At 38.7% G+C, this 25,409-nt stretch overlaps 1 protein-coding gene across 3 annotated transcripts in view; it reads right to left on the bottom strand.

The window, feature by feature from the left end:
• Positions 1-21,797, bottom strand: part of NFATC3 (nuclear factor of activated T cells 3) — a 48,317-nt gene extending 26,520 nt beyond the window's left edge. For all 3 annotated transcript variants that reach the window (XR_015750650.1, XM_087971651.1, XM_087971652.1), the window contains exons 1-3: positions 21,469-21,797; positions 11,419-12,541; positions 947-1,109 (exon numbers count right to left, since the gene is read on the bottom strand). Coding sequence is in view for 2 of the 3 variants with exons in the window: in XM_087971651.1 (XP_087827777.1) it covers positions 947-1,109; positions 11,419-12,541; positions 21,469-21,592 (1,410 nt within the window). In the remaining variant the exon portion in view is untranslated. The remainder of the gene's footprint in view (positions 1-946; positions 1,110-11,418; positions 12,542-21,468) is intronic.
• Positions 21,798-25,409: the final 3,612 nt, after the last annotated feature.

Raw genomic sequence — 25,409 nt, 5'->3', positions numbered from 1 at the left:
TGCCTACACCCAAACTATGCACTGTGTACAAAAATACTGTCTGTAATCACTGACTATTTTAATGCTTGCCTGAATATTACATACCATGTTAATGTTTAGCACATGCAAACTAAGTATTTGTTTGGTATTCACCTACTTACCTCATTTTACGATCAAGGGAACATGTGCTTTACGCTCTAGTTTATACCTAATGTCTTACTTAAGCATTATGAAAAAATATTCAACCTCCTGCTTATGCAGCACAAAGGTAGAAGGGCAACTGCTTGTCAAGAAATTTGCACCCTACTTTGCTAAATGAGTGCAGACTATAACATACTATCTTTCCCTTTCCCTTTCACATGTTAGAACAAGGGAAAGTGTCACAGTAATATAAGTGCACTTGTTCCTGGAAACAACCACCATTTGCATTGACTGACTGTGATAATACAAGTCTGCTAATGCCTACGCAAAATAACAATAACCAAATACACACAAATCAGAATTTTGGTTTTCATTCATAGCAAGTGCATTACTGTGTTCAAGAATGACTCCAGCTTAGTGTTGTCTTCAAATTTCTTGTCATTTCCAAGCAAGCCATAAATTATAAGTAAACTTTAGACCATAGCTTCTGAAACTGTCAGCAACAAATAAGGAGATCTGGTGATGTTCCTAGAAAATGAAGTTATTTTAAATGAAGTCCAATTACAGAAATAGCTACCTGCTCACATATAATAAGCCAGCACTCCTCACAGTTCTGACACAATTCTATCCAAACTGTTCATTCCTGCAGACAATTATTTTTATTATAACCAAGAACATGTAGGTATAATGATATTTGGGGATGGCTTTGGAGGCAGGAGAAAGACCACTGCAGAGTCTTCATCCTGCCTCCCAAGGCCAGTCCCACATACCATTACAGCAGGGGAAAATGTGATTCACAGAAAAGACACACATTAGCATCTCTTACCTTCACTACAGGGTGTCCACCAGTAGATGCTTTTACTGCTCCTCTGCTGCCTTCTGTTTCATAATGTGCTCTGTGATGAGTTTTTGGTTGTACTTCTATTTTCAGTTCACATTGCCCATATTGTATGGGTAAAGGCCAGTCTAGAGGCGGCAATGAAGATGTGCTAAAACCAAGAAGTGCATATATTTCAATATAAATATAATCTTTTTCTAACCTCCCTTTCACAGTGTCCATGTTTTTTTGGAGGTAACATGATAAATATAGTAATAAAGCCATGAAGTATTTTAAACAAAGTAAAAACAGTCTTTTCCACATTAAAATGTTATTTTAATTTGTTTTTAAAATAATTCAATTATAATTGTTTTATGTTAACAAAGTTACCAGCAAGGAGAAAGCAGATATGAAGGACTAAGGGGAAAAAAATAGAAAAAAATTTGCATCAACTGTTTTTTCCCTCCAGACTGTAATAGCTCTCCTACGCATGAAGAGGCAGTTATGGCTAAAAGTCTATTACAAAAGTGTGACATATTTCATAAACTTGCACTATCTGCACGCATGATACTCTGCATGACCTAACTCATAATTTTCCAGAAGCATTTAAGCCCTTTGTCGAGCACACTAACGTGAGCTATCTGTGGAATTCCTTTCATTCAGTTTTACTATCCTTCTACAAAGATCCAATATGAATTGCAGTATTGTTGTTATGTGCACACATTAAACATGTGTTAATGGAACATCAAGCTACCACCGGCTACACAGGATTCTTATTGCAGGGAAAGATAAATATTAAAAATAAAAAGATTAGCTAGCAGGCTAGGATTTAAGCATATTGTACTGTGATAACACGAGAAAATGCCTAATGCAACCTTAGCAAAGGAGAGAGATAAACATTTCAGGTCCATTTTTTTTAAAAGAAACAGTTTAAACACAGTGTGACACGAACAATGAGCTTGCATTCAAAGTCTGATAGTTAGCAGGAACAATCATTACTGAAGAACTTTTCACACTACAAAGACAATAAACACGGAGGGTCACTTCACTGAGAAACATTCTGTATTATTCCAAAATATTTATGACTAGGTTGTAAGACTCCTATTTCTGAAGTAATGGAAAGACTACTGCTAATGAACGTATAACCCTTCTTCTAGAGCATAAGCAGACACTGGCTATCAATGATCTACTCTGAATCTGTACAAGATCAACTTTTTCCACAACAGATCCTAAACTGGTACAGCTTGGCTTTCACAGTTGTCTGGTTTATTTAAATTTATCCTCTAAAATTAAGCGATATCCTCCTTGTTTAACGCAATCACCAGAGAGTTTTTCCAGGTTAAAAGTAGAATTACTAACACACTTCTTACCAAATCAAGGAACTAGTCAATCATTCACCCCTTTCCAAACTGCAGAAGATGGGAAATCAAAGAGGATTTCGAATATATCTTTAAAAAGAAAGCGGGGGAGAGCAGGAGTGTCATCTGGACTGCTAGGGCATGAAATATGAAAAATGATCCAAGATCTGCTTTACAAACTAGTAGAAAAAAGAGCAGTGGTACAGATATAGTGGCTGTGTTAATAGTAATACATAATATTCACCACTGCTTGCAGAATAGAACTTTCAAAAGATTTTTAAAAAGCCAAGAAAAAATAATAAATAAATAAAGGTGACAAAACAAAGATACAAAAAAGGATTTGCCAATAAATATGAACCAGGTTCTTTTCACAGGTAAAAGAACTGTTCTTAATATAACCACCAGGTATTGCATTGATGTGGCTTTATTGTTATTGATATTTCTTGTGCCCAAGATTAGAGAAATCTGTAATGATGGGCTGGTGTACTATTGAGTGGTAATTAACCTGAAACTGATACATTAAGTTAGGCAAAAACAAACAAAACATACCTATTGAACTGGTTCTTTTAGATATCTAGCTAATGGATTGTACCAATCAAAGGTGAGTAAGATTATATCTACAGGCATCCGTCGCATAACATCTAGTAAAAAGAAATTAATCAGTAAATCCTTCATTTAAAAAAAAGGGACATGATTTGACCGAGTAAAAACAGTAAGTTGCCTGCACCTGCACATCAATGTACCATTTTCCTGTGACAGATTTAACTTCAGTTACTTATGGTTAATACTGAAAGAAGCTGATTACAAAGGCTAGTGGGTAGCCCCTGCGCACCACAGGGCATTGCAAAACGATTGCAGAGAGCTTGCTGTGCTTCGGCAAAATATCTGGGGGTCGAATGACCAGCCACAAAACTTTTCCCCGCTCAAGATTTCTAAAGCGATCGTGAACACTAAAGAAAGTTTTTTTTAGGTTTGTTAAGCCAGGGTTGTTTTGCCAAAGTTTGCCAGCGTTAAGAAACAAACTGAAACAGTATCAGTTGCAAGTGAGATCTTTCACACTTTTGAAGTTTTTCTTAAACGGACCAATTTTAAAGGGTCAAATGCCAGGTTGCTTTTTATTGATATTGGAAACTTTAGCCAAGTGAAATGTTGAGGTTTTAAGAACTTAGTAGTAACTAGCTCTTTGGTATACTTTTAACTGAATAAAAGTCCATTTCATACGTGATCAGAGAGGATGGAACCATGGTACAAAAATGTCTGCAGAACTCAGCTGGGAAACATAGACAGGATGAAATATAAGAAACTCCTACTTCATAAAGAATCAAGGAAAACTTAATCGTGGCTTTAAAATCAAAAGCCAATGTTTAATGATTCAGTGTTCTATCACAACTTTAAAATGTTAATATGTTTGCCACTAATAAGGAACTGAATTAAAAGAAACACAAGGTGAACAAATATAGCAATGTGTAAGTGTTTTAACTTCTTAATATCTATATACTTTAAAATGTTTATTTTTCTAAGGCATTTGTAGTAGGCACTTTGAAAGTCCTCCACTTGTATGAGCACTTATCCCTTGGTCAACAAATGTATTTGTAGGCTACATTTACTCAACACAGCGGACTAATTTATATATATTATTGGTGAATAATCTAGATATGAAATTTTTGTTCAGGTTTCTTTCTGTAGACATAGCTACTAATAGTTTTTCATTGTAATATCACAGGAAATATTTGAATTGCTTACTCAAAATTTGAAGTACTATTTAAAAGGATTATTTGAAAACTGCAACAGCCTAGCCTGAATGGACTATAAAAGAAATACCACTGGTTTCAATCTCCTTAACAAAAAGAATACTTAGAGGAACTGTATAGTTAGTAGCCAATATTGGTTTTTTCCTGGTTGCCCAATCCCTTTTCTCTTCTTGGTCTTTACACTGCAAACTTTCCTTCTCTTCTTTCTTTCTAGTATCTTCCAATACTCTTTCTTCTTCTTCTTTAACTAAAGAGCAATTAACGATTTTTAAAGTAGTAAATAACAGTTAATTCCTTGCACGCTTCTGATAAAAGGAGAACATCTGCTAGATATCACTTGTGGTACTCCCTTTTCCTTATCATGCACATCAGAAAGATGTTCGCCAGGCAAATCTCTTTTGAACTTTCTATATTTGGGGAGTGAAGAGGAGGAAAAGGAGAAAAGAAAAAATGTTGACAGCTTTACAGGGAGTCAAAAACCAGACTTCTCAACAGCAGAGGAGTAGCACACTAAGCTTGGTTAGTTTTAATTTTACAGGATATGAGGAGGGTAGCCTTTGGTATTTTATTTTTATTTATTTGTTCATCAAACATGTACAAGATAACAAGTATAAGTATGAACATAAACAAGAACAAGGGAGTAAGTACAGATAAACGGGGACAGTAAGACAGGGACGGTAGGCATGCTGGTGCGCTTATGGTATGGTATGAACCTAACCTTATGGTGATAGTTCTGTTATGTGAAACTCCAGAATTAGGTGAATGGAATAAACCAAGAATGTGGCAACGATAGTCTGGCTATCAACACAGTCTGTGCATTTGAACAGAATCCTAACAGAACAGTAGATATCCTCCAACACACAGAACTAACAGAAATAAAATGTCACATATGCACAGATACTTTCAAAATTCCACCACTGTGTTCAAAGAGAATACATATAAAAATACCCAATGGAGAGTTTATGTATTTTATTGCTTTGCATGCAAAAACTATGGACGCTGGCTTCTGAGTCTAAGGGGAAATGTTCAATTCTGCAGCATGTTTTAAACTGCAACTCTCCCATTGTTTTTGAGTACAACTGAAACTGCCGGTTTTCATCTCTAAGCCCATCAAGTTTCAGATACCTTCTGCCGGAGATGAGGCAAATGGTGGCTTCAGATAAGACCATTTCTTTTGTGAAAGCTCAAGTCTGGCATTCTCTCCACCATGTTAAGTCTTATACGTTCGTTAAAATGAACTTACTTGCTCTTATGATTTAAAGCGCTTTTTAAAAATTGGTACCCTCTAATGAGACGACAGGGAGGCAAGTTGTTGAGAGAGACAGACATGACCTCAAAGCCACTCAGTGCCTTTTCATGACTGAGGATGAACTTGGATATGGGCCTCCTCCCTTACAGCCCAACACCTTCACAATTAACATGGCACTGGGCCCGTGCTGAAACCACAACTGTCCAGAGCTGTGTACCAGAACGTTTTCTGAGAACAACATTTTCCAAAGAATAAGAGCTATGGTTTAGTCATTTCCATTCTCTTTCCTTTCCTTTCTTTCTTGGTTCGGATATATAGAACATAGAGCATCAGAGTTGGAAGGGACCTCAGAGGTCTTCTAGTCCAACCCTCTGCTCAAGCAAAAATCCTGTACCATTTCAGACAGGTTGCTCAAAAGTCACCTCTTAAAAGCCTCCAGTGATGCAGCATCCACAACTTCTGAAGGCGAGCCATTCCACTTATATATACTATTTCTTTTTTTGTCCTACTGCAATTGTTAAACAATCCTGTTCTATATTCTCTCATATAAAGATGCTATAGCCTCCCTCTTTTCTTTTCTTTTTTTGGCCTGCAGGCTGCAGTTTTAAACAGAAGGCTTTATCTGTGCTTGATGCTTTTCTGTTTGACAGCTGGCTTACTGTCTCTCATACTTCACTTCTAGTGGACATAGCTCTGTCTACAAATGCTTGTCATTCTATACTCCTGTTTGTAAAGCACTTCAATACAGTTTTTCTATGTTCCTTCAATCTTATTTCCATACATAAACCGCTGCAATAATTAATCTCATTAGCTGACAGTTTACCTCTGATTTCTTTGTTCTTAAAACATTTCTCTCATTTTCTTCTTTTTAATTTAATTTAATATGTGTCGGTTCCACTGTGACAATTTTATGTTTCCTAACTTCTTTTTACTTTCATTCTATCTTCAAATATTATGGGAGGGATTCCTCTTTTAGTACCATTACCAGCAGGGAGCAAATCTCACCGCAACTTTGTTTTAACTGTATCATCATTTCCAGAACCAGAAGTGTCAATGTACTCACTAAGTTGGGCAACACATTCTGAGGATCTCATCATCTGCCACACAAACATGTTCACGTGTCTAAGTCATGCCCACAGTTTTCTTGATAAGAATTCAAAAGTGATTTGCCATTCATCCACACCCCTGATGGATTACTTTAAACTTCACTCCTCTCCTTAGAATACTAACATCAAGTGTGATCTCACTAGAAGCTCATTCCTACTGACATTGGGCTCACTAGAGTTACGGAACCTTCTTACCCATGTCAATTAGTTGTGTTCATTAAAATAATTAGAATTACCTCCCAAATACAGATTGGAGGCACTGCCTCATCATAGTTTAGTTCTTCCTTGGATGCCCAGTTCCTAATTGTGGTTAGGAGGAGGAGAGAGCTCTGAGTTTTGTCACTTCTTTAATATGGACACAAAGCCACCTGAAGTAGGTCATCCATCAATTAAAAAGTTATGGTATCATCAGTATGCTGGTATATCCCATTATGCTACACCAGGGATGCTGACAATGCTTTGACTCAGAATCTGCAGCCTGTGATTGGTTGAAGTTGAACCCAAACATATCAGTTACTATCTGTCTATCAGTTTCTTGATATCCCTGGTACTATATTTGGATAGAATAGAGTGGTCCAAAAATATATGGCCTTCCCGGGTTTGGGGTAATAAAAAAAAAAAAAAAAAAGAAAAAAAAAAAAAGGATATATTTGGGGGGGGAAAAAACAGCGCCTTGGGTAGGTAAAAAAAACTCGAAAAGCAAAACCCCCCCATTTAAAAAAACAAAAAAAAAAAAAAAAAAAAAAAATAAAAAAAAAATTCTTATTATTATAAATTTTAAAAAGAAAAATAAGGTTTGTTTCACCTGGGGCGAATAGCCAGGTTTATAAGGCCTTGGAAAAGGCCAAAGGGTTGAGTATCCCATTTTTTTGGGGGGTTGTTTCTCTAAAGGGTGTTTGGACAAAAGGTTTCTGACCTTTAAAGACGGGAAATGAAGTAAGGTCTATGTTCCCTAGCTGCTTTCAACCACTCAGCGCATTTTTTGACACTCATGGTCACAGATCTTTATGAACTAAGGAAAATGGAGGCTCACAGTTGTTGTTTTTCTGTTAATGTTCTTGCATTCTCAATTTTTTTCTTTCTTTCTTAGCATTATTGGGCACCCGGTTTTGGAAGAATATTTAAGCATCTTCCCATGTGATGTTTAAGGTCTTTAAGTCATCTATGAATGTTCTTCACTATGTATTTAGAGGGTGTCTCTTGGCTGTTTGGCATGGAGGGGGGAGTGAGGGGGGGAGTCCATCTCATTGGCATCTTAGGAATTTGATTCTCTATAGAGAGGATACGACCTGCATTCTCGAATGCATCTCAGAAATGTAATCAACTCCTAAACTAGCTTTCCATAAGCTATTGGAAATCAACTATTTGGTTTCTCTTTGGACTGGATGAAATTAAAATATTGGTTATTGTTTTAAGTTTTAGGTAGAATTGTTTTGATGGGGGATGGAGTGATTTGCTCCGTGGATATTTTAATGTATTCTCTTATGGATGTTCTGTAAGCTACCTTGAATCTTTTTTACTGCAGCAAGTAAAAGTTATTAAATATGTAAATGTATATATATTTATATTAAATATAGATTCTAGCTACATTTCTGATAAGATTCCTATATACGTTTTGGATGCAGAAGATATACAGGATCATAAATCCACATATGCAAGAGGACATTACAAAGGACATTACAAAATGAACACTACAAGAGCAAAGGCTAATTTGGTAGAAAGAATCTAGCAGGCAAAAGGATTACCTGAAGTTGGAAGGAAAGTGGAAGGGAGAGCACAGAAAGATAAACTTTATAGAGGTAGGCAATGGCAAATCCCTTTCATATTGTTGCCAAGAAATTTCATGTAGTCACCAGGAATCAAGATCAACTCAAGACAGGCTTTAATATCTTAAAAAAATAGATTCTCAGTCCCTAATCTTCACTATCATGTAATCTCCATAGCCTGAATATCTCTAATCACACACAACAGTATTTCCCAACTCCGCTATTTCCCAGCTGCTGGGGAATTTTGAGAGTTGAATTCCATACTTTAAAACTTAGAGTTGCCAAGATTTGGGAAACGTTGGTGGATTGTAACAACAGTAAAATGAAGGAAGAAAACAGGCAAAACAAGTATAGTTAGAACAAGCATGAAACAAAAATCAGCAGCTATTTATGTGAACAGAAACTAGAGCAGAAGATAAAAAAGAAAACATCTTGAAAAAAAAATAGAAAAGAATACTCCCCTAACATCTGTGAAGACACCAATGCAAAGTTTTGATTTATCTGCACTAGCCTTGATTTTAATATTCCTTTTACACAAATAGCATTTAACAATCCCAATTACAATATTATGCAAGTTTGAAGGGCATCTGGTAAAATTATATGTTTCAAGGAACCCCTGAGTAATGTTTCCACAGCGTCTATATGTTCAAGTAAAACCTGACATCTTTTAGCAAATTTGAATGCAAGCTTACTATTTATATGTTTCGAAGTTCAAAATAAGAAATAGTTTCTATGGCATGCAATATAATGGCCCATGTAAAAGTTTTGAACCCCTTTTAGCCAGCAGTTTTCTAATGCCTCCTTTCTCAGAAATAATAGTTTCCAAATATTTCCTATAGTTTCCTTATAGCCTTTCTATTCTTCTCTTAAAATTATTGTTATTTATTTTTCCCCACTCTTTATTAGTAGAAATTTTATAGCTTAGAAATATTCCTGGGTCTACCTACATGCTTGAGATCTCCACAAAGACTTTTAATTATATTCAAGTTTGAGAACTGTGGAGGCCTCTTAAAACCCTTATTTCTTTTAAGTATTTCTGCTTGAAGGTATATTTCAGATCACTGCTTTGCTGCAGAAACCAACTTCCTTTCACCTTCAGTTTTTTCACAAACAATGGGACACTGCAAAATTTTCCTTCTTGTAACTATGACCTAAATGGATGTTAATTACTGTTTGCATCTTTCTCGACTCCGCTTTTATATTGATATCAGTGTTCTTATTTTTAAGGCTAAAAAAACTTATATACATAGGAATTCCACAAAATTGCTTTGACTTTTAATGTATTTTTTTTCAACTTTTCTTACTTTCTGAAATGTTTCTGAAGACTTGTGTTTAAACACAGTACAAACATTTAATCATTACAAGAGAGGCTGATCAATTTACCCCAAAAATATCCTATCCTTAACTATATGCCCAATACTTGATACCAATATAACAAACAACTGAACTAGGGTAAGAGTATGTTCACAGCCTATGGTTAATGAATCATATTAAAGTTAACATGCCATGGAGGTGTGTGAATGAATGGGTTTTAAGATCTGAAAGTGAGCAATAAAAGTTCCCTGAATTTATTTCTGGGAAAGTAATTTCCTAGATTAAAAAAAAAAAAAGGAAGCAGCACTGGAGATGCTTCCTGGCCTTCAGTGTGACAGCAGTGTAACTCTGATTGCACCTCTTATTAAAATACAGTATATTCTATTGTTTCCAAGGAACAGAAACCAATTGTTTGAAGAAAGGTGCAGCCACCTATATTTCCTCCTACCATACGACCCAAGCATCCAAATACAGAATTTCACAAGAACGAACCATGTAAAGAAGTGAGAAAAACTGATAAGTAAAGCTAAAAATACAACACTCAGCAATTATTGCTTTTGCCTGCTACTTATTTTCAAGTTAAGAAAGTATTAACCAGAATGCTAAGCATGCTGTCTTAGTGTATTCTCACTCCAGAGAGGCTAAAACAAAGAGTCAGATTTCTAAGAAGCTTTCATATACTATTTTAAGATGGGGGTCACTAACCCAGCTTATCCTAGAGAGAATTAGCAAACACATTTAACCTTATTTAAGATCAAATGGCTACTCATCCTATTTCACACTTAAGACCTTATATGAATGACAATAATTAACTAGAAAATTCCTGGGGAAAATCTATATATGTAGTCACTATGAGTCACTATGAGTCAATGTTAATCAATCAATCAATTAGTAACAATTAATTTGTTTTAAATACTGCATTTATTAAATATACATATGTCTGATAAATATGAGGACACCCACAATTTTTTGCTTATCTCTCTGCAGGTGACAATTTAATATATTTCAAAGAAACCCTGTGACTATCTTGATCACAAATTATTACAATTTAAAGGTAGGTTCTTAGCTTATTTTAAAATGCTAAAGTTAGAGATCTAAATGATTTCCATGCAAGAGTACGTTCACATAAATAACCAAACTTCTTGGGGATTGCAGGAATTGCATCCTAAAGTTTCTGGAAGATACCTTGCAACAAAAGTATAAAAACTCTTTTAAATTATTTTACTGTTAGTTTAATAACTCTGCAAAAAATAATAATCTTGGGCTCATGAAAATCTTCCCCATTCAACAACGTCCATACACACACATACACCAAATGGAAAAACCCTTCCATTTCAGATAACAAGAGTTGCTTCCAAATCTAAAAAAATATAGTTAACTGTAACTATGGCTTACATAGAAAAAGAGCCAAGATCATAGACAATTCTTTGGAATTGGCTTCTTTCATGAGACCACTGTAAGAATGACCACAGGGTATCTAGTTGTCAAAGCACAGCAATAGACTGATTAATAAGGAAAGCAAATGAAAGCCTTTTATATATAGTCCTGCAGAAGATGCCACAGCTATTAAGTGAATCACTGCAATTGTTATATAAATCATGTGACTGCTAAGTGAATCTCACTTTCCCATTGACTTTGTGTCTTGGAAGCCAGCTGGGAAGTTCACAAATGGTGATCACATGACCTGGGACACTACAGCCACTGTAAATATATATTCATTGCCAAGTGCCCAAATTCTGATCTCATGGCCATGGAGAGCCTGCAATGGTTGTAAGTGCGAGGACTGGCTGCAATTCACTTTTTTTCAGCGCCGCTGTAAATTTTGAATGGTTGCTGAATGGTTATGAGTCCAGGACTAGCGATATTCATCACGTTGTGTACCAATAGAAAGGCAGAAGATAGAAAAATCTAATTTCATTATCCTTAAATCTACTTACCGAAATATAGGAGTATGGCCCGGCTTTGGTTTATTCCAGGTAAAATGTGAAGGAACAGAAAGAAATTGGTCACCAGGCAAATCTTTTTTTAACATATGCTGGGAGGCAGAGCTATCATCTATTGCAGTTTCAAGGGACGGGGACAGATTGCCCAGGTCTTCCGCACAAAGTTCCGCTTTCCCAGAAATAATTGCAGTTTGATCCTCCGAGGTCTTCCTTGTTTTAAGAGGGATGTCAGTATCTCCGCAACACTGGAAAGCTGAAAGGCCGGGACTGAGGCCATGGAGGGAAGAATTCAACCACGTGTCTTCCGTAATACTCCCCCTGGGAGAATGTCCTGGTGATGGAGCGGGAGAGTGATGAGGAGAAAGGGAACCGATGTAACAGATTTCAGCACTTGAATGTCGGCGCTTCCCACATGGTGAGGTAGGCCTTGAGGATGGCCTAGAAGTTGGTCTTGGGCTAAGCCAATTCTCATCTGTGATACTAGTCCTAGGAGAATGACAAGGAGACTGTCTTGGTGACAAGGCATGCCCAAATCCGTATGATTGTTGCCAAGGATCGTCAACTGGGCAGCCTCTTGGAGATCCTCCAGGAGATGCCAAGGGTGACCCGAGGGTAAAGCGAGCAGCAGCTTCATTCAGTTCCGAATCCACGTCATCGTAAATATGAGAGACTGACTCACAAGAGGAAGCATCTGAGAACCAGCTCCGAGAGGAGATGCTGCTGGCAGGACTTGGGCTGAGGGATGATTCTCGGTAAGATGGCTCAAGAGGAAGATACAAGTGGTCCCTTGAAGGCCTTTCCATGTATTCATTTTGAGGGCCGTTCGTGTGCAACTCATTTTCACTGGCTTCTATTCCATGATGACAGTTTGGAGAGATAGATGTAATCTGAATACTAGGACATTCAAAAGGCTTAGGCCCACCAAGTGGACTGTACTTAGAATCCGGTATTTCACATGTTCCTTCGTAGCTTTTGTGACACTGCAATTTTGCAGGCGAAGACAAAGGAGAAGGGTGTGTTTGAAATCCATGACATGGGATACAAATGGGATGGTTTACCGATGACGAGTGGTCGACGCTGAAAATGCATAAAGATGCACAGTCATCAGGTTCAAGATCTGGAAAAGAAAAAGAAAAGGGAAACAGATGGAGATTAAAACATTGTGTTATCAGAACCTTGCTCTTTTAAGACGTTTGGATCTTGGAACGCTTCTACTCGTTGCGTTGGGAGACAGCACAATTATGGATTCCAAACAATTATGGATTCAATAAAAAGCCTGGAGTCTGCAATAGTGTTCAAAACATTAAAATAGCAATAGATAAAAAAAAATGAGAAATAGCAGAGAGGCTAAAAAATAATCCAGGATCGAGCACAGTAATATCACTATAAAAACCAGCCGGTACTATAACTGTGAGCTCACTTGGCATTAAGACTGAATCTAGCAATGGCATGGGTCAAGGTGGGGTAAATGAGCCCACCTATAACTTGCTATGTCTCCAGTTCAAAATCCTTCACAAAGGCCATCGCTGAAATCTAACCACTAGTACAGTAACTAGCAGTCTTCAACTCACAGCCACAATTGAGATTAGAACTGCTGTTGCTAAGCAAAATGTTTGTTAAGTGAGTCGCACCCAGTTTACAACCTTTTTTTGCCATGGTCGTTAAGTGAACCACAGCAGTTATGTGAATCTGGATTCCCCCACTGACTGTCAAAAGCAGCTGGGAAGGTTACAATAGTGTTCACGTGACTCCAAGATACTGCAACCATCATAAATATTTGCCAGTTGCCAAGCACCCACATTTTGATCACATAACTATGGGGATGCTATGAAGATCGTAAGTACGAGGACTGGTTGTAAGTCACTTTGTTTCAGTGCTGTTGTAACTTCAAATGATTGCTGAATGGATGGTTGCAAGTCAAGGACTACACCCAGTATCTGCATTAATCCAATATCAAAATAACATCAAGCTTTTTTCATTTTTACGAAGGAAGCCAGAGTTATATTGTGCTAGTTAACTAGATACCCAGATGTGAGATGCTAATTCAGCTTGATACACAAAACAGCTGTGACAACGAAGGAGACAGATCCATGTCTTCCATTTTATACATACATAACCGTATTACTGATTATGCATGTAAGTATGTATTATTAAACTTCTATGCCATCCATCTCACTGAGGTGACTTTATTATTTAATAAAGGCTTCATAATACTAGAAGTAAAAATACTCTGATCCTAACCAAAAAAATCCTAAATCATTATGATGCGAACTTTTTTTTTTTAAAAAAAAGTTATTGCTATATAATATGTTGATATTTAAAACCTTTCACTAAATTCAGTATTTGAGAGGAAAGCAAATTACACTGGGTAAAAGGACATAGGCAATGGCTTCTGACCATGATTCATAGGCCACCCATATGTTCATAGATAGTCAAGTTTTTTGTTTTATTCGTAGCTTATCACCACTTATCTGGCTGTAGCTGATGAGTCTCAGATTTTCTTAAGAAAAGATAAAGATAATCCTATAAGGCTACAATAACTGAATAACTTGCAAATGGATTTTGATAAAGTGGCCAAGTTCTATGCAGTCACCACAACAATAGCCATTGGTTAAAATGTATCTAAAAAGCACCACAATGGAATGAAAATACTGCACTAGGCTGTACACACAACATATTCTTTAGAATGAATGTGTTACTTCAGTTACAAAGATGCTAACAAAATGGTTACATTTTGTTTTCTATAAACTCACTGAAGATGCTACTGGAGAAGTGAAAAACTCCCAAACTGTTTATTTGTGACATATTCTGCAAACGACAGGCGGGAAGGTTATTGAATAAAATAACTACATCTTTAGAACCTGCTCAGGAATTTAGACACGAACTCTTCTCATCTGAAGCTCAGTTCTTCTCCAGCAAGCTGATTTTAAAAATGATTCAGAAACTTTCTCAGTTTTTTACATCAAATTTCTATAAAGCCATGGTTATCTTGAATAATCTTGTAAAGTTTGATAAACATCAAACTTTGCAGACACCACTTTTCATGTATGCAGTCCTTTCTCAAGATCAATTCACATATTTGTGCCTATCAGCAACCTCAATATCAAATATGCCAACTGTCTTTCTCTGTTGCTTTAATTTTTGCTCACCATGACTTTTGCAACCATTTTTTTCTCTATTTTTTTTCAGAAAATAGAAGTGGGATAAGCAGTGAAACTATTGGAATGGTACCAATTATTCAGTGTTATAAACGATAAGCCCACCTCACAGGGTGGTTGTTCTGGAGAAAATAGGAGAAAGATGTGATGGATATATATTTGTAAACATAATACAGGCGGGATTAAAAAAAATCAATAAAAATGAATTTATTTACTTTATTTGTATGTCATCTAGGCAGCTAAATATCAAATCATTACATAAAAGAATAGCTGTACAAAATAATGGATACTCCCCATCTAAACAAAAATGATCAGCATTAAAAGTTATAAAGCAGGAAACACAAAGTCATGTGCCTGCTACACTCCAGCCTTCAGTCGCAATATATTCTCTTCCTATGCTTGATGGAGAATGACTAACCCAAAGTCACCACACTGGCTTTGATAGATAAGGCAGGACTTGAACTATTCATGGTCTCCTGCTTTCTAGCCTGGTGCCTTAACCACTAGAATAAACTGGCTCTTTTAACTTAATAAACTTTTAACAGCAACCCTTTATTCTGTTGGTACAGGGGAAAGGCATTCAAGCCTTTAGAGAGAATCATTCAAACCAAAGACGGTTTAAGTTTCTTGTACTGCCTTGGCTGAAAATATCTAATCTCCATTTAATAAACAACACTGTTTTATCAATAAACCATTAAGACAAAAGAGTTTAAAATCATCAATAATCTCGATCCTTCTAACAATCATGCAAAAAGCGACCACCTTTCAGAAATGTCCAGAATATATTTAAAATGTGGCACTTGTGAATATGAGTTCCAACAGTAAGAGGCTCCACCTAGTTCTTGTCTAAATTAGTACCAATAGAATTACGGTATGTTCTTAAAACTATAAATACTTCAGATTTCAGTGTATGGCATAGAGGCAAAGAGGAAATAATAAAAAACAACATTCATTCAGTGATACATCTGCTCTGCACAGTAATAGCTTTTTAAAAACTGATAATGGCAGCACAACTCCATCTAGAACCAAATATGATCCCTATGAAGAAGAAAGCAATTTCGATTAAATACAGTAGAAGCTATTTTCTTCTCTCTCAGCTGAAGTTATATCTAAGGTGGAGCAATAGAGTGAATAATGCAATCCATTTACATGGCTCATACTCCATTCTAAATGAGAGATCCTTTTGATGCTTCAGTTTCAGATAGCACAATTTGCCCAGTTTAATTTAATATGCTATTTCAGGTACTTATTAAAAATACAAATTGTTCTGACAGCAATTGTTGCAGATTTGTTTTGATTTAGCACAACATGAGAAATCTCCCGTGCTTTCAGAATCCCAAGAAGCTTTATATAACAAAACCTAAAATGAATAAATATACTTTTGTTAGTTCTGTTAAACTGTCATTTAGACTTAAATGCAAAGGACTTTTAGATTTAAAAAAAATCAAGCCGATAAATATACATCTGCAACAAGATTAGAATTGTAAGTCAAATAGCTGCATGAAGAAAACCAGTGCACAGATTCAACTACAATAAATTATAGCTTGAATTTTGCAAAATGTCTTGATAAACCCATTTTGAATATATATGCATCAGCACTGGTGGAAATGGGGCACTTTCTACACTTCATAACTTTGAAATTTCAACTGATGGACTAGGAGAGCTACCTGATTTTAGCAGCAATATAAATTTCACATCCAATATGTACACATCCGAGAAGAACATACATTTAGCAAGAACAAAGTAACACACAAGGCTTGGTAGCCTCAGCTACAGTAATAGTTATCAGTGGCTAGAGTACTGTAGATTGCCTTTCTATGGGCTTATAATATTACTATATGCAACTTATTTCATGTCTTTTTATTTGCAGGATGGAATCTAAAATCCTGGTTACAGCACCCAGGAATCATAAGTCCTTTCTTCCTAATTCAATTGTACTTTCATATGAATTTAATTCTGTGTCCTTTGGACAGCCAGTCTGTGCTGGAAATAAAATTACCAAATTCTAGAGTTTTTCTGATTGTTACTTATTCTGAAACTCATGAGTACCAAAACAGTTCAGTTTTCTGTAATGACTTCCATCCAGATACATCTTAACTTTGCTTATTCCCACAAGTTCCTTTCCAATGCGCACTTCCTGTCCACATACTCAGCAGGTACACTCTAGAAAAATGAGAAAAAATATTAAAAATAAGATTAAGCTAACAAGACAAAATTTGATGAGAAGAACATTTGTGACATGAGTAAAACTGAATAGCAAGAGGGGATACAACCTCTCAAATTCTTTAAAAATGCTAGGGGATATTACAAAATAACTCAAGCATGAAGATGATGGGGCAATCACATCACTAACCATAGTTACGGGTCAGGCTATTTAAAGCAGACGCCTGCAATACAGTAATTGGTACAAATATATAAACACAGGAATTAAAGGCTGGTTTCAACATCATCCCTTGAAGGGGGACATTATGTCAATAACTGCCAAGGAAGGAATGTTGACCATATATACTAAGTTAGAAATAAATGTACATTGGCCAAGCAAGAAACTACGTAGTTATACAGCAAGATGTAAAATGCATGAGACAAGTATAACAAGTAAACCACTCAGAAAAGTATTCTAACAAATGCTACTAATACAGGAAAAGGTCTTGAGAAATGAAATATATTTTATCTCGACCTTATCTATTTTATCTTAATTTTTATCTTAACTCAGTCTGATTGGCAATAAAAAATCCATATACTTTTATTGCTATTTCATTCAAGCATGGCTGAATTGACATTCTCAAACTGCAGCTTTTGACTTTGCTTAGAACCCTAGTGAAACATTGATTAATTTTTTAATCAGAAAGTATCTTACATTTGTGTTCTCTGTTAATAAAATCTTTTATCTTATTTGCTTTCTGCAGGTATCCAGGGAATATTTTAAGGGCACAATAGTTATTTAAATCAGAAGATCTCAAACCCTATTAAAAGCACTATTTTCTTCTTTAGAAACACATCATTAATGTGCTGTGTAAAACTAACAAGGATCTGTTCAAGATTTTTTTCAAGTATTGGATGCTCAAGAAAAGTGCAAACATTTTTTAGCAAAGTTTCTGCGAAGTAATGCATATATTACACAATATTTTTTTTTCATTCTGAACAATTTTTAATTCTTAAAAAAGCTTCAATATTTCTAAGGTCAGCAATAAGATTACAATCTTATACTATAGTAATTAACAGACTTGTCAAAAATTGCTTCTGAAACACAAGGCTATTTCTACATTTTACACTAAGCCATTCTCTAAAAATAAATCTGCCTCACGAGCCTGTAAATCTGGCAGGGAGGTCCCCAGTAAAATAATGTCAACCCCAACTCTTTTATACACTTGTGTTTATTTTCTACAGTATAAGGTAGGTCTTTACTATAATTAACAGGCATGTGGTACTACTGAAATTATGTTGTGACTTTTTAAAAAGCATTTTAAAGTTTCTGCATCCCTGACACGCCACTTCCCATTTATTGGGATGGGCAGAGGGAACAACAGATGTAATACCAAATTTTTGGGACAGCTGATTCAATATGCAGATATCTATTCCCTGCTCTTCCAGGCTCTTGTACACTCCTATACTTCACAGCCAGGCAATAAATGACCACATGGTCGTACACTTCCACAAGGCCCAGACGAGGCATTTAGCTTTGGACAATGTCTCCAGGCTTTTGTTTTCTTTTTTCCTTAGTAACACAAATCTCTGATTTTATATATATAGGCTTTTAATCACTTATTTCTGTATGCCATCTTAAGCCTTGAAAAGGCTTAATGGATGTGAGCAGGCAGATCTCCCCTGCTCTCTGTTAATTCCAGTCTTTGCTTGTTTAGAGCTGCCAAGACCACACACACACACACACACACACAATTACATCAGGAACCCACGTCCATTATCTACAATAAAATGCTTCCAAAAACCAGACCCATCTCTACCAAGTAAGTTTCCAGCAATTCACATCATTCACTGACCATATTCTAAAGCCAATAGACATCTGGTTTTGAAGTTTCTAATGAAAATATTGCAGTGCAACTTGATATAAATTCACACCAGCATCAACTGCTCAGAGAAAAGCCAGCTGCAGGATCTCCAATTAAAATCTTGCTTGAGAGCTTAGGTAAATCATTTGAAATCTGCTACCACTTCCTTACTCTTGCCAAGAAAATCATCTGGTGTTCATGAAATCACCAGGTGCCAAGTCTGACTTTAAAAAAACTGTTGTTTTTATCTAGCGCCCTAGTAATGTATTACCAGATTTTGCATATGTGAATGATAGAGAGACAACTTGCAACTAAAAAGAATCAGAATTTATCCTAGTTCATTATCCACTCCATTCTAGTCTTTTTAAAGTTCAGGTTGCTGGCCCCCAAAAAACCTCCGACCAATACTAAGCAGATTTGATTTGGTACTAAATTCAATCCTCGACAATTAAGAGGACCTCTGATGATAAGAATAGGAAAAGACGTGAGCCATCCCTTCCCAATTATCTGTTACAATTCCAAATAAGAAGAATCGATAACCTGGTTTAGTTTAAGGCAATTTAGTAGGTTCTGTAAAACAGTAGTATTATCAGGAAGAGCCCAATCGTCTCTTATGAAGCCCACTGAACTCCAGAAAGGTGCATTTTCTGCCCCTAAAAATTCTAAATAGCAGAGAACATCTCTCCAGGTGGTTCAAAAGTGTCCATGTCGCACATCATCAAATCAAAACATCTGAATACACATCCATCCTTTTATGACTGAGTCCCAAACCATCCAGAAGTCCATCTGGAAAATGCATCAGATTTAAATACATAACAGAAATAATCCTCATCCCCTTGTTTTGTTTATGTATATTATATATTTATATATTAACCTTTTCAGAAAGAGTCCCAACTATACCTAAGTCAGAAAATCCATCAGGTTTTAAATGCATGTTCGAAATAACACTCACTCCCTTTTATTTTTTTAAAAACTTTTTATATATTAACCCTTTCTGAAAGTGGTCCAGACTATGCCTAAGTCGGAAAGCCGGTCATATTCTAAATGCATGTTGGATGTAAGCCTCATATTTGAGGGGCTGCCATAGAGAGGAGGGGATCAAGCTATTTTCCAAGGCACCCTAAGGTCAGGCAAGGAATAACTGATGGAAACTGAACCACGAGCTATTTAACCTGGAAAATATATATATAATATATATAATATATATAACTATAATGATGTGGGAAAATACCCGAACAAAGCTGAATACCGTGTGTATGTATGTATGTATGTATGTATGTATGTATATATATATATGTGTGTGTGTGTGGTGTATTCAGCTTTGTTGGTATTTTCCACGTCATTGTAGTTGTGCTTTTAGTTAGCAACGTTTGGCAGAATCTCATCTGCAGATGAGATTTTGCCGAAACGTTGCTACAACTTTAAAAGCACAACTACAATGACGTGGGAAAATACCCGAACAAAGCTGAATACCATACATGTAAGTACCCACGAAAACTTAAGAAAACATATATGTGTGTGTGTGTGTGTGTGTGTGTGTGTGTTCGAACGAACACAATACAGAAGCCTGATGATGGCAGATGAGATTCTGCCGAAACGTTGCTACAACTTTAAAAGCACAACTACAATGACGTGGGAAAATACCTGAACAAAGCTGAATACCATACATGTAAGTACCAGAAAACTTAAGAATATATATATATATATATATATATATATATATATATATATATATATATATATATATATATATATATATATATACACACACACACACACACACACACACACACACAGAGAGAGAGAGAGAGAGAGAGAGAGAGAGATGAAACTTGATGGGAAAGGGTTAATATATATAAAAGGGTTAATATATATAAACACACACACATATACATACATACATACATACATACATATATATATGCTCTCTCTCTCTGTATATATATATATATATATGTGTGTATGTGTATGTGTGTGGAAAGGGTTAATATATATATAAACACACACACATACATATATATATTCTTATATATATACAGAGAGAGAGAGAGCATATATATATATGTGTGTGTGTGTGTGTGTTTATATATATTAACCCTTTCCTGCCAAGTCCCAAATGCTTCCCTTGTCCTATTGGGAGATTTCTAATGAAAAACAAAAACACAAAATATTGCCCTGCAATTTGATATAACTCCAGGCTAGCACCAGTTGCAGGATCTCAGCTTTAAAAAAGGAACCTCCTTCCCTTACTCTTTGGAAAGGGATCCTGGCTCTCTAAGGGAGCCAAGAGAAGGAAAAAACCAAGCCAAGCCAAGCCAAAGGGGGGGGGGGGAGGACTCCAGCCCCTTAACCAAAGGATAAAGTTCAGGCTGTCACCCCCCCCACCAGGCGGCAAACGGAGGGGGAGGTTTCAGACGGCTGTCAGCAAACCCAAAACAGGGTCAGGGTCTCCTCGGCCACGGGGGGGGGGGCTGCTCCGAGGGGGCCCTTCCGAGGGCAGCCATATGGCCCCAGCAAGGAGGCTCCGGGGCAGCCCGGAGAGGTCGGGGAGCGGGAGGTTCAGACGTCCAAGGGGGTTTTGCGCGTCAGGCTTCTCTCTCCACACACATCCCGCATCCGCCTGACGCGCAAAACCCCCTCGGACGTCTGAACGCGCGTCAGCGCTCCCGCGAGGCAGGCAGTGTGTGGAGGGGAGGGAGGAAGGGGAGGGGGAAAGGAAGCAGCTCTCCCTCTTCCTCCCCGGTCCGCCCCCTCCCGCCCCAGGCCTGGCTGCGGAGCATGGGAGTTTTGGGGCGTCCCTCCGGCTGCGCGGCATGGGCGTTGGGAGTCCCGACTCCTTCCCCAAAGGCCTGCAAGGCGGAGGGCTGGGGGAGGCACACCTGCTGCTGTGGAGGAGCAGGCGGCGGTGGCGGCGACAGGCCCCGGCGGGTCGCCGTCTTCCTCCCCGAAGATGAGCCTGAAGTCGAAGTCGTCGTGGGCGCCTCCGCCGTTTGCCGCAGTCATCGGGGGCGGGTGAGGAGCCCGGACCCCGCCGCCGCCGCCGTGGTGGTGGTAGTCGTGGTGGCGTTGGGGGTCTTGGGGGTCGTCGGAGCGAGCCAGAAGGGGAACCGGGCGGGCCGCGCTGCCCCGTCAGGGCCGCCTCGTCGCACAGGCGGGGGGCGCTCGCCGTCCTCGCCGCTCCTCAGCGCCCGCCTGTCACTCAACCGCCGCGGGGGAGGGGGAGCGCGCGAGAGAGGCGCGCAGGCCACGCCCCCAGCCCGTTAGAGGCCGCTCGGACGCCGATTGGCCGGAGGGGAAGAGGGGTGGGGTTGCCGAGCGCGCCGGTGGAGCCCTCACCTCCGGTTCTCCGTCGCACCGCTCGGCTCTTGGAAAGAAAGAGGGGCTTCTGGATACACCCCCGGTTCTCGTCTAGGGGGAGGGGGGGGGTCAGTGCGTGGGTCGGAAAGGTGGTCCAGGGTGCCTCCCTCTCCCACCCCTTCAACAGGTGTTTCTGGAACCCCAAGAGACTTGCGGTTCAACGCCCAGAATGGGCAAAGAAGAGCAACTAAGAGGATCAAAGGCCTGGAGGCTAAAAACCTATGAAGAACTGCTGCAGGAAAATGGGTCTGGCTAGTCCAGGGGTCTTCAAACTTGACAGCTTTAAGACTTGTGCACTTCAACTCCCAGAATTCCTCCTCCAGTCATGTTAGCTCAGGAATTTATTTATTTGATTTATTTATTTGATTTGTCAGTCGCTTACAAGATAACAGGTATAAGTATAAACATAGTTATGAATACATGAAATGGATACAAATAAGAAAAATAAAAAAGAAACAATAAGACAAGGGACCATAGGCGCTTATGCGCACCCCCTACAGACCTCTTAGGAAAGGGGGGAAGTCAATAGTAGACAGTCTAAGGTTAAAGTTTTTGGAGAGAAAAAACCACAGTCAGGTAGAGTATTCCAGACATTGACCACTCTGTTGATGAAGTTGTATTTCCTGCAATCAAGTTTGGTGAGGTTTACCTTGAGTTCTTTTGAGTTGAAGTCCACAAGTCTTAAAGCTGTGAAGTTTGAAGACCCCTGGGCTAGTCTAAAGAAAAGAATTAAAGGCGACGTGATAGCCGTATTCCAGTATTTGAGGGGGTGCCACAAAGAAGGGGTGTGTGTCAAATTATTTTCCAAAGCACCAGAACGCAGAAGAAGAAATAATGGATAGAAACTATTCTCAAGGAGAGAAGCAACCTGGAATTAAAGAGAACCTTCCTAACAGTGAGAACAGTTAGCCAGTGGAACTGCTTGCCACCTGAAGTTGTGGGGGCTTCATCACTGGAGGCTTTTAAGAAGAAACTGGACAGTCACTTGTCTGAAACGATATAGGGTCTCCTGCTTGAGCAGGGGGTTGGACTAGAAGACCTTCAAAGTTCCTTCTAAATCTTGTTATTCCATATACAAATTCCTTTGAGAGCTGCTACAAAGAGGAGGGGGGGTCAATTTATTTTCCAAAGCACTAGAAGGCAGGACAAGAAACAATGATTGGAAACTAATGAAGGAGAGATCCAACCTGGAATTAAGGACAAACTTTCTAACAGGGAGGACAATTAACCAGTGGAATAGCTTGTCTCCAGAAGTTGTGGGTGCTTCATCACTGGAGGTTTTTAAGAAGAGACTGGACAGCCACCTATCTGAAATGGTACAGTGTTGCAGGATCCAGTCTGGGATTGGACGTCATTGGAATAAAAGATTGGCCGATCCTCGTACTTATGACCGTCACAGCATCCTCGCAGTCACGTGATCAAAATTCAGGCACTTGGCAACTGGCATGTATTTGCAGGTGACCTTTTGTGACCTTACCAGCGGGCTTCCAATAAGGAAATGGGGGGGAGCCAGATTCATTTAATAACCTTGTGATTCACTTAACAACTGCAGTGATTTACTTAATGACAATGGAAGGGGGAAAGGTTGTAAAATCAGGCGGTCCATTGAACAAACTTAGAAATGGAAATTCTGGTTCCAGTTGTGGTCAAGGACTACCTGTTTAATTGTGCATTACCAAATTACACAATAGAAAGGTGCCTCTGTTGTGATTTTTTGTTGCAATTGTTAGCCTTGTAGTCCAGGGTTGTCTGCGTTGTATTTTATTTTTTTTTTAAAGTATTTCCATTGTTTTGGGATTCCTGAATCTGTCAGTCTGGGTGGCTACAACCCATTGAAAGCAATAATAAACAACCCCAGCAATATAATACTAGGCCATTCCATTCCCATGAGACCATCCCGTTATTAGTAGCAGCAGCAGCCATTCGAGATAAGAGTTGCTACCGATTGTGCAAACATCCTGAAACTGCTTTACACCCAGCACAAGTTGGTAATTCGATTCCACCCACGCCCAGGCTTCCCTTCTGCAGTTCTGGCACATTTTATTGGCAAGCCGGGTTGGAACACGATGGAGCAAGGGAATCCGTAAGGCAAGGAGTGAGTGCCCAGTCCAACGGTACTCTGCATAGCCAATAAAGGAGACGACAATAAAGAAGGGCAAGAGATCAATACTTCAACTTAAAGTATGAAAATGCTGTTACATTTCAAGATAAATTTAAAATATTTTAAAAACTTCAAGGATCTTATGTAGCCTGTTACAGTCTTACATGTCTCAAAACGTGGTGTTTCTCAGCCTCAATTTTGCACAAAAATGCAACCTCTGCATTCTCTCATCGCGTGTTTCTCAACCATAACCACTTTAAAGATGCCTGGACTTCAACTCCCAGAATTCCCCAGCCAAGAGGAATTCAGCTGGGGAATTCTGGGAGCTGGAAGCCCATACAACTTAAGATAAGCTGTAGTTTAGAAATACTGATCTAAACCATGACTAGAAGACCCAAAGGACTCCCAAAGTCCCTTTCTACCCTATTTATTGTACAATATCCTCTCTGGTGGTGCAACAAGCAGAAGCCGGAAGTTCAGTGGTTCACCATACTATTTTAGCCTCTTTGGTCGGCCAGGGTCATCCTCTCCCGGCGGCTCCGTCTGATACTGTAACTTACAACACCAGCGCCAGAGCCACGCCTCCCGGCTACGTCACGGGCCCGTCATTTGTCCTCCATGGCCCCTGGCTTTTAGCCACGCCCAGCGGCCCCGGCTCCTCAGCCAAAGCCAGGCTTGTTTGTCCGGTGACGTCAAGACCCAGCGCGAGAGAGGGAGGAGGAGGAGGAGGGCGGGGCCCGGCGAGTCACGTGGTGCGAGTCACGCTCTTCCCTCCCTCCCTCCCTCCGGGAGAGCGCGTGTCGAGTTATGTGTTCGCTTTGCAACTTTTGGGAAAAAAATTATTTTATTTTATTTTATTTATCAGTGCGGGGGAGGGAGGAATTAAGGGTAAACCCGAGCCCTCCAGAGCCCTGAAAGAGAAAGGGGCGTCTGTGTATGAGAATCTAGTATTCTTGCATTTTCTTGCAGCAAACTTACCGCGAATGTGTTTTTTAGTGCGGAAAATTTAAATTCCCACCAACCTTGAACAGTTTGACGATTTGTATGCTGTTTTGACTTTTGATCGGGAGCTTGGTGATAAGAGGAGCAGTAGGATCAGTGTTCTCAATAAACAAAATAAATGTCCTTAACCCACCCATTTTAGGAGGTGGTCTTATTTCACATTAAGACATTAACAGAGTTGGAAGGGACCTTGTAAGTAATCTAGTCCAACCCCTCCCCTGCCCAAGCAGGAGACCTTACACCATTTCTGACAGATGGGAGTCCAATCTCTTCTTGAAAGCCTCCAGGGAAGAAGCTCCCACAACCTCCGAGGGCAACTTCTGTTCCATGGGTTGATTGTTCTCACTGTCAGAAAGTTTC

The sequence above is a fragment of the Notechis scutatus genome, chromosome 9, assembly GCF_049901735.1.
Source record: "Notechis scutatus isolate UNSWTSFEM ecotype Mainland chromosome 9, rNotScu1.2, whole genome shotgun sequence".
In the NCBI taxonomy this organism is placed as follows: domain Eukaryota; kingdom Metazoa; phylum Chordata; class Lepidosauria; order Squamata; family Elapidae; genus Notechis; species Notechis scutatus.
Note: the sequence above shows the minus strand (reverse complement) of the source record. Positions and strands in the feature narration are given on the sequence as shown.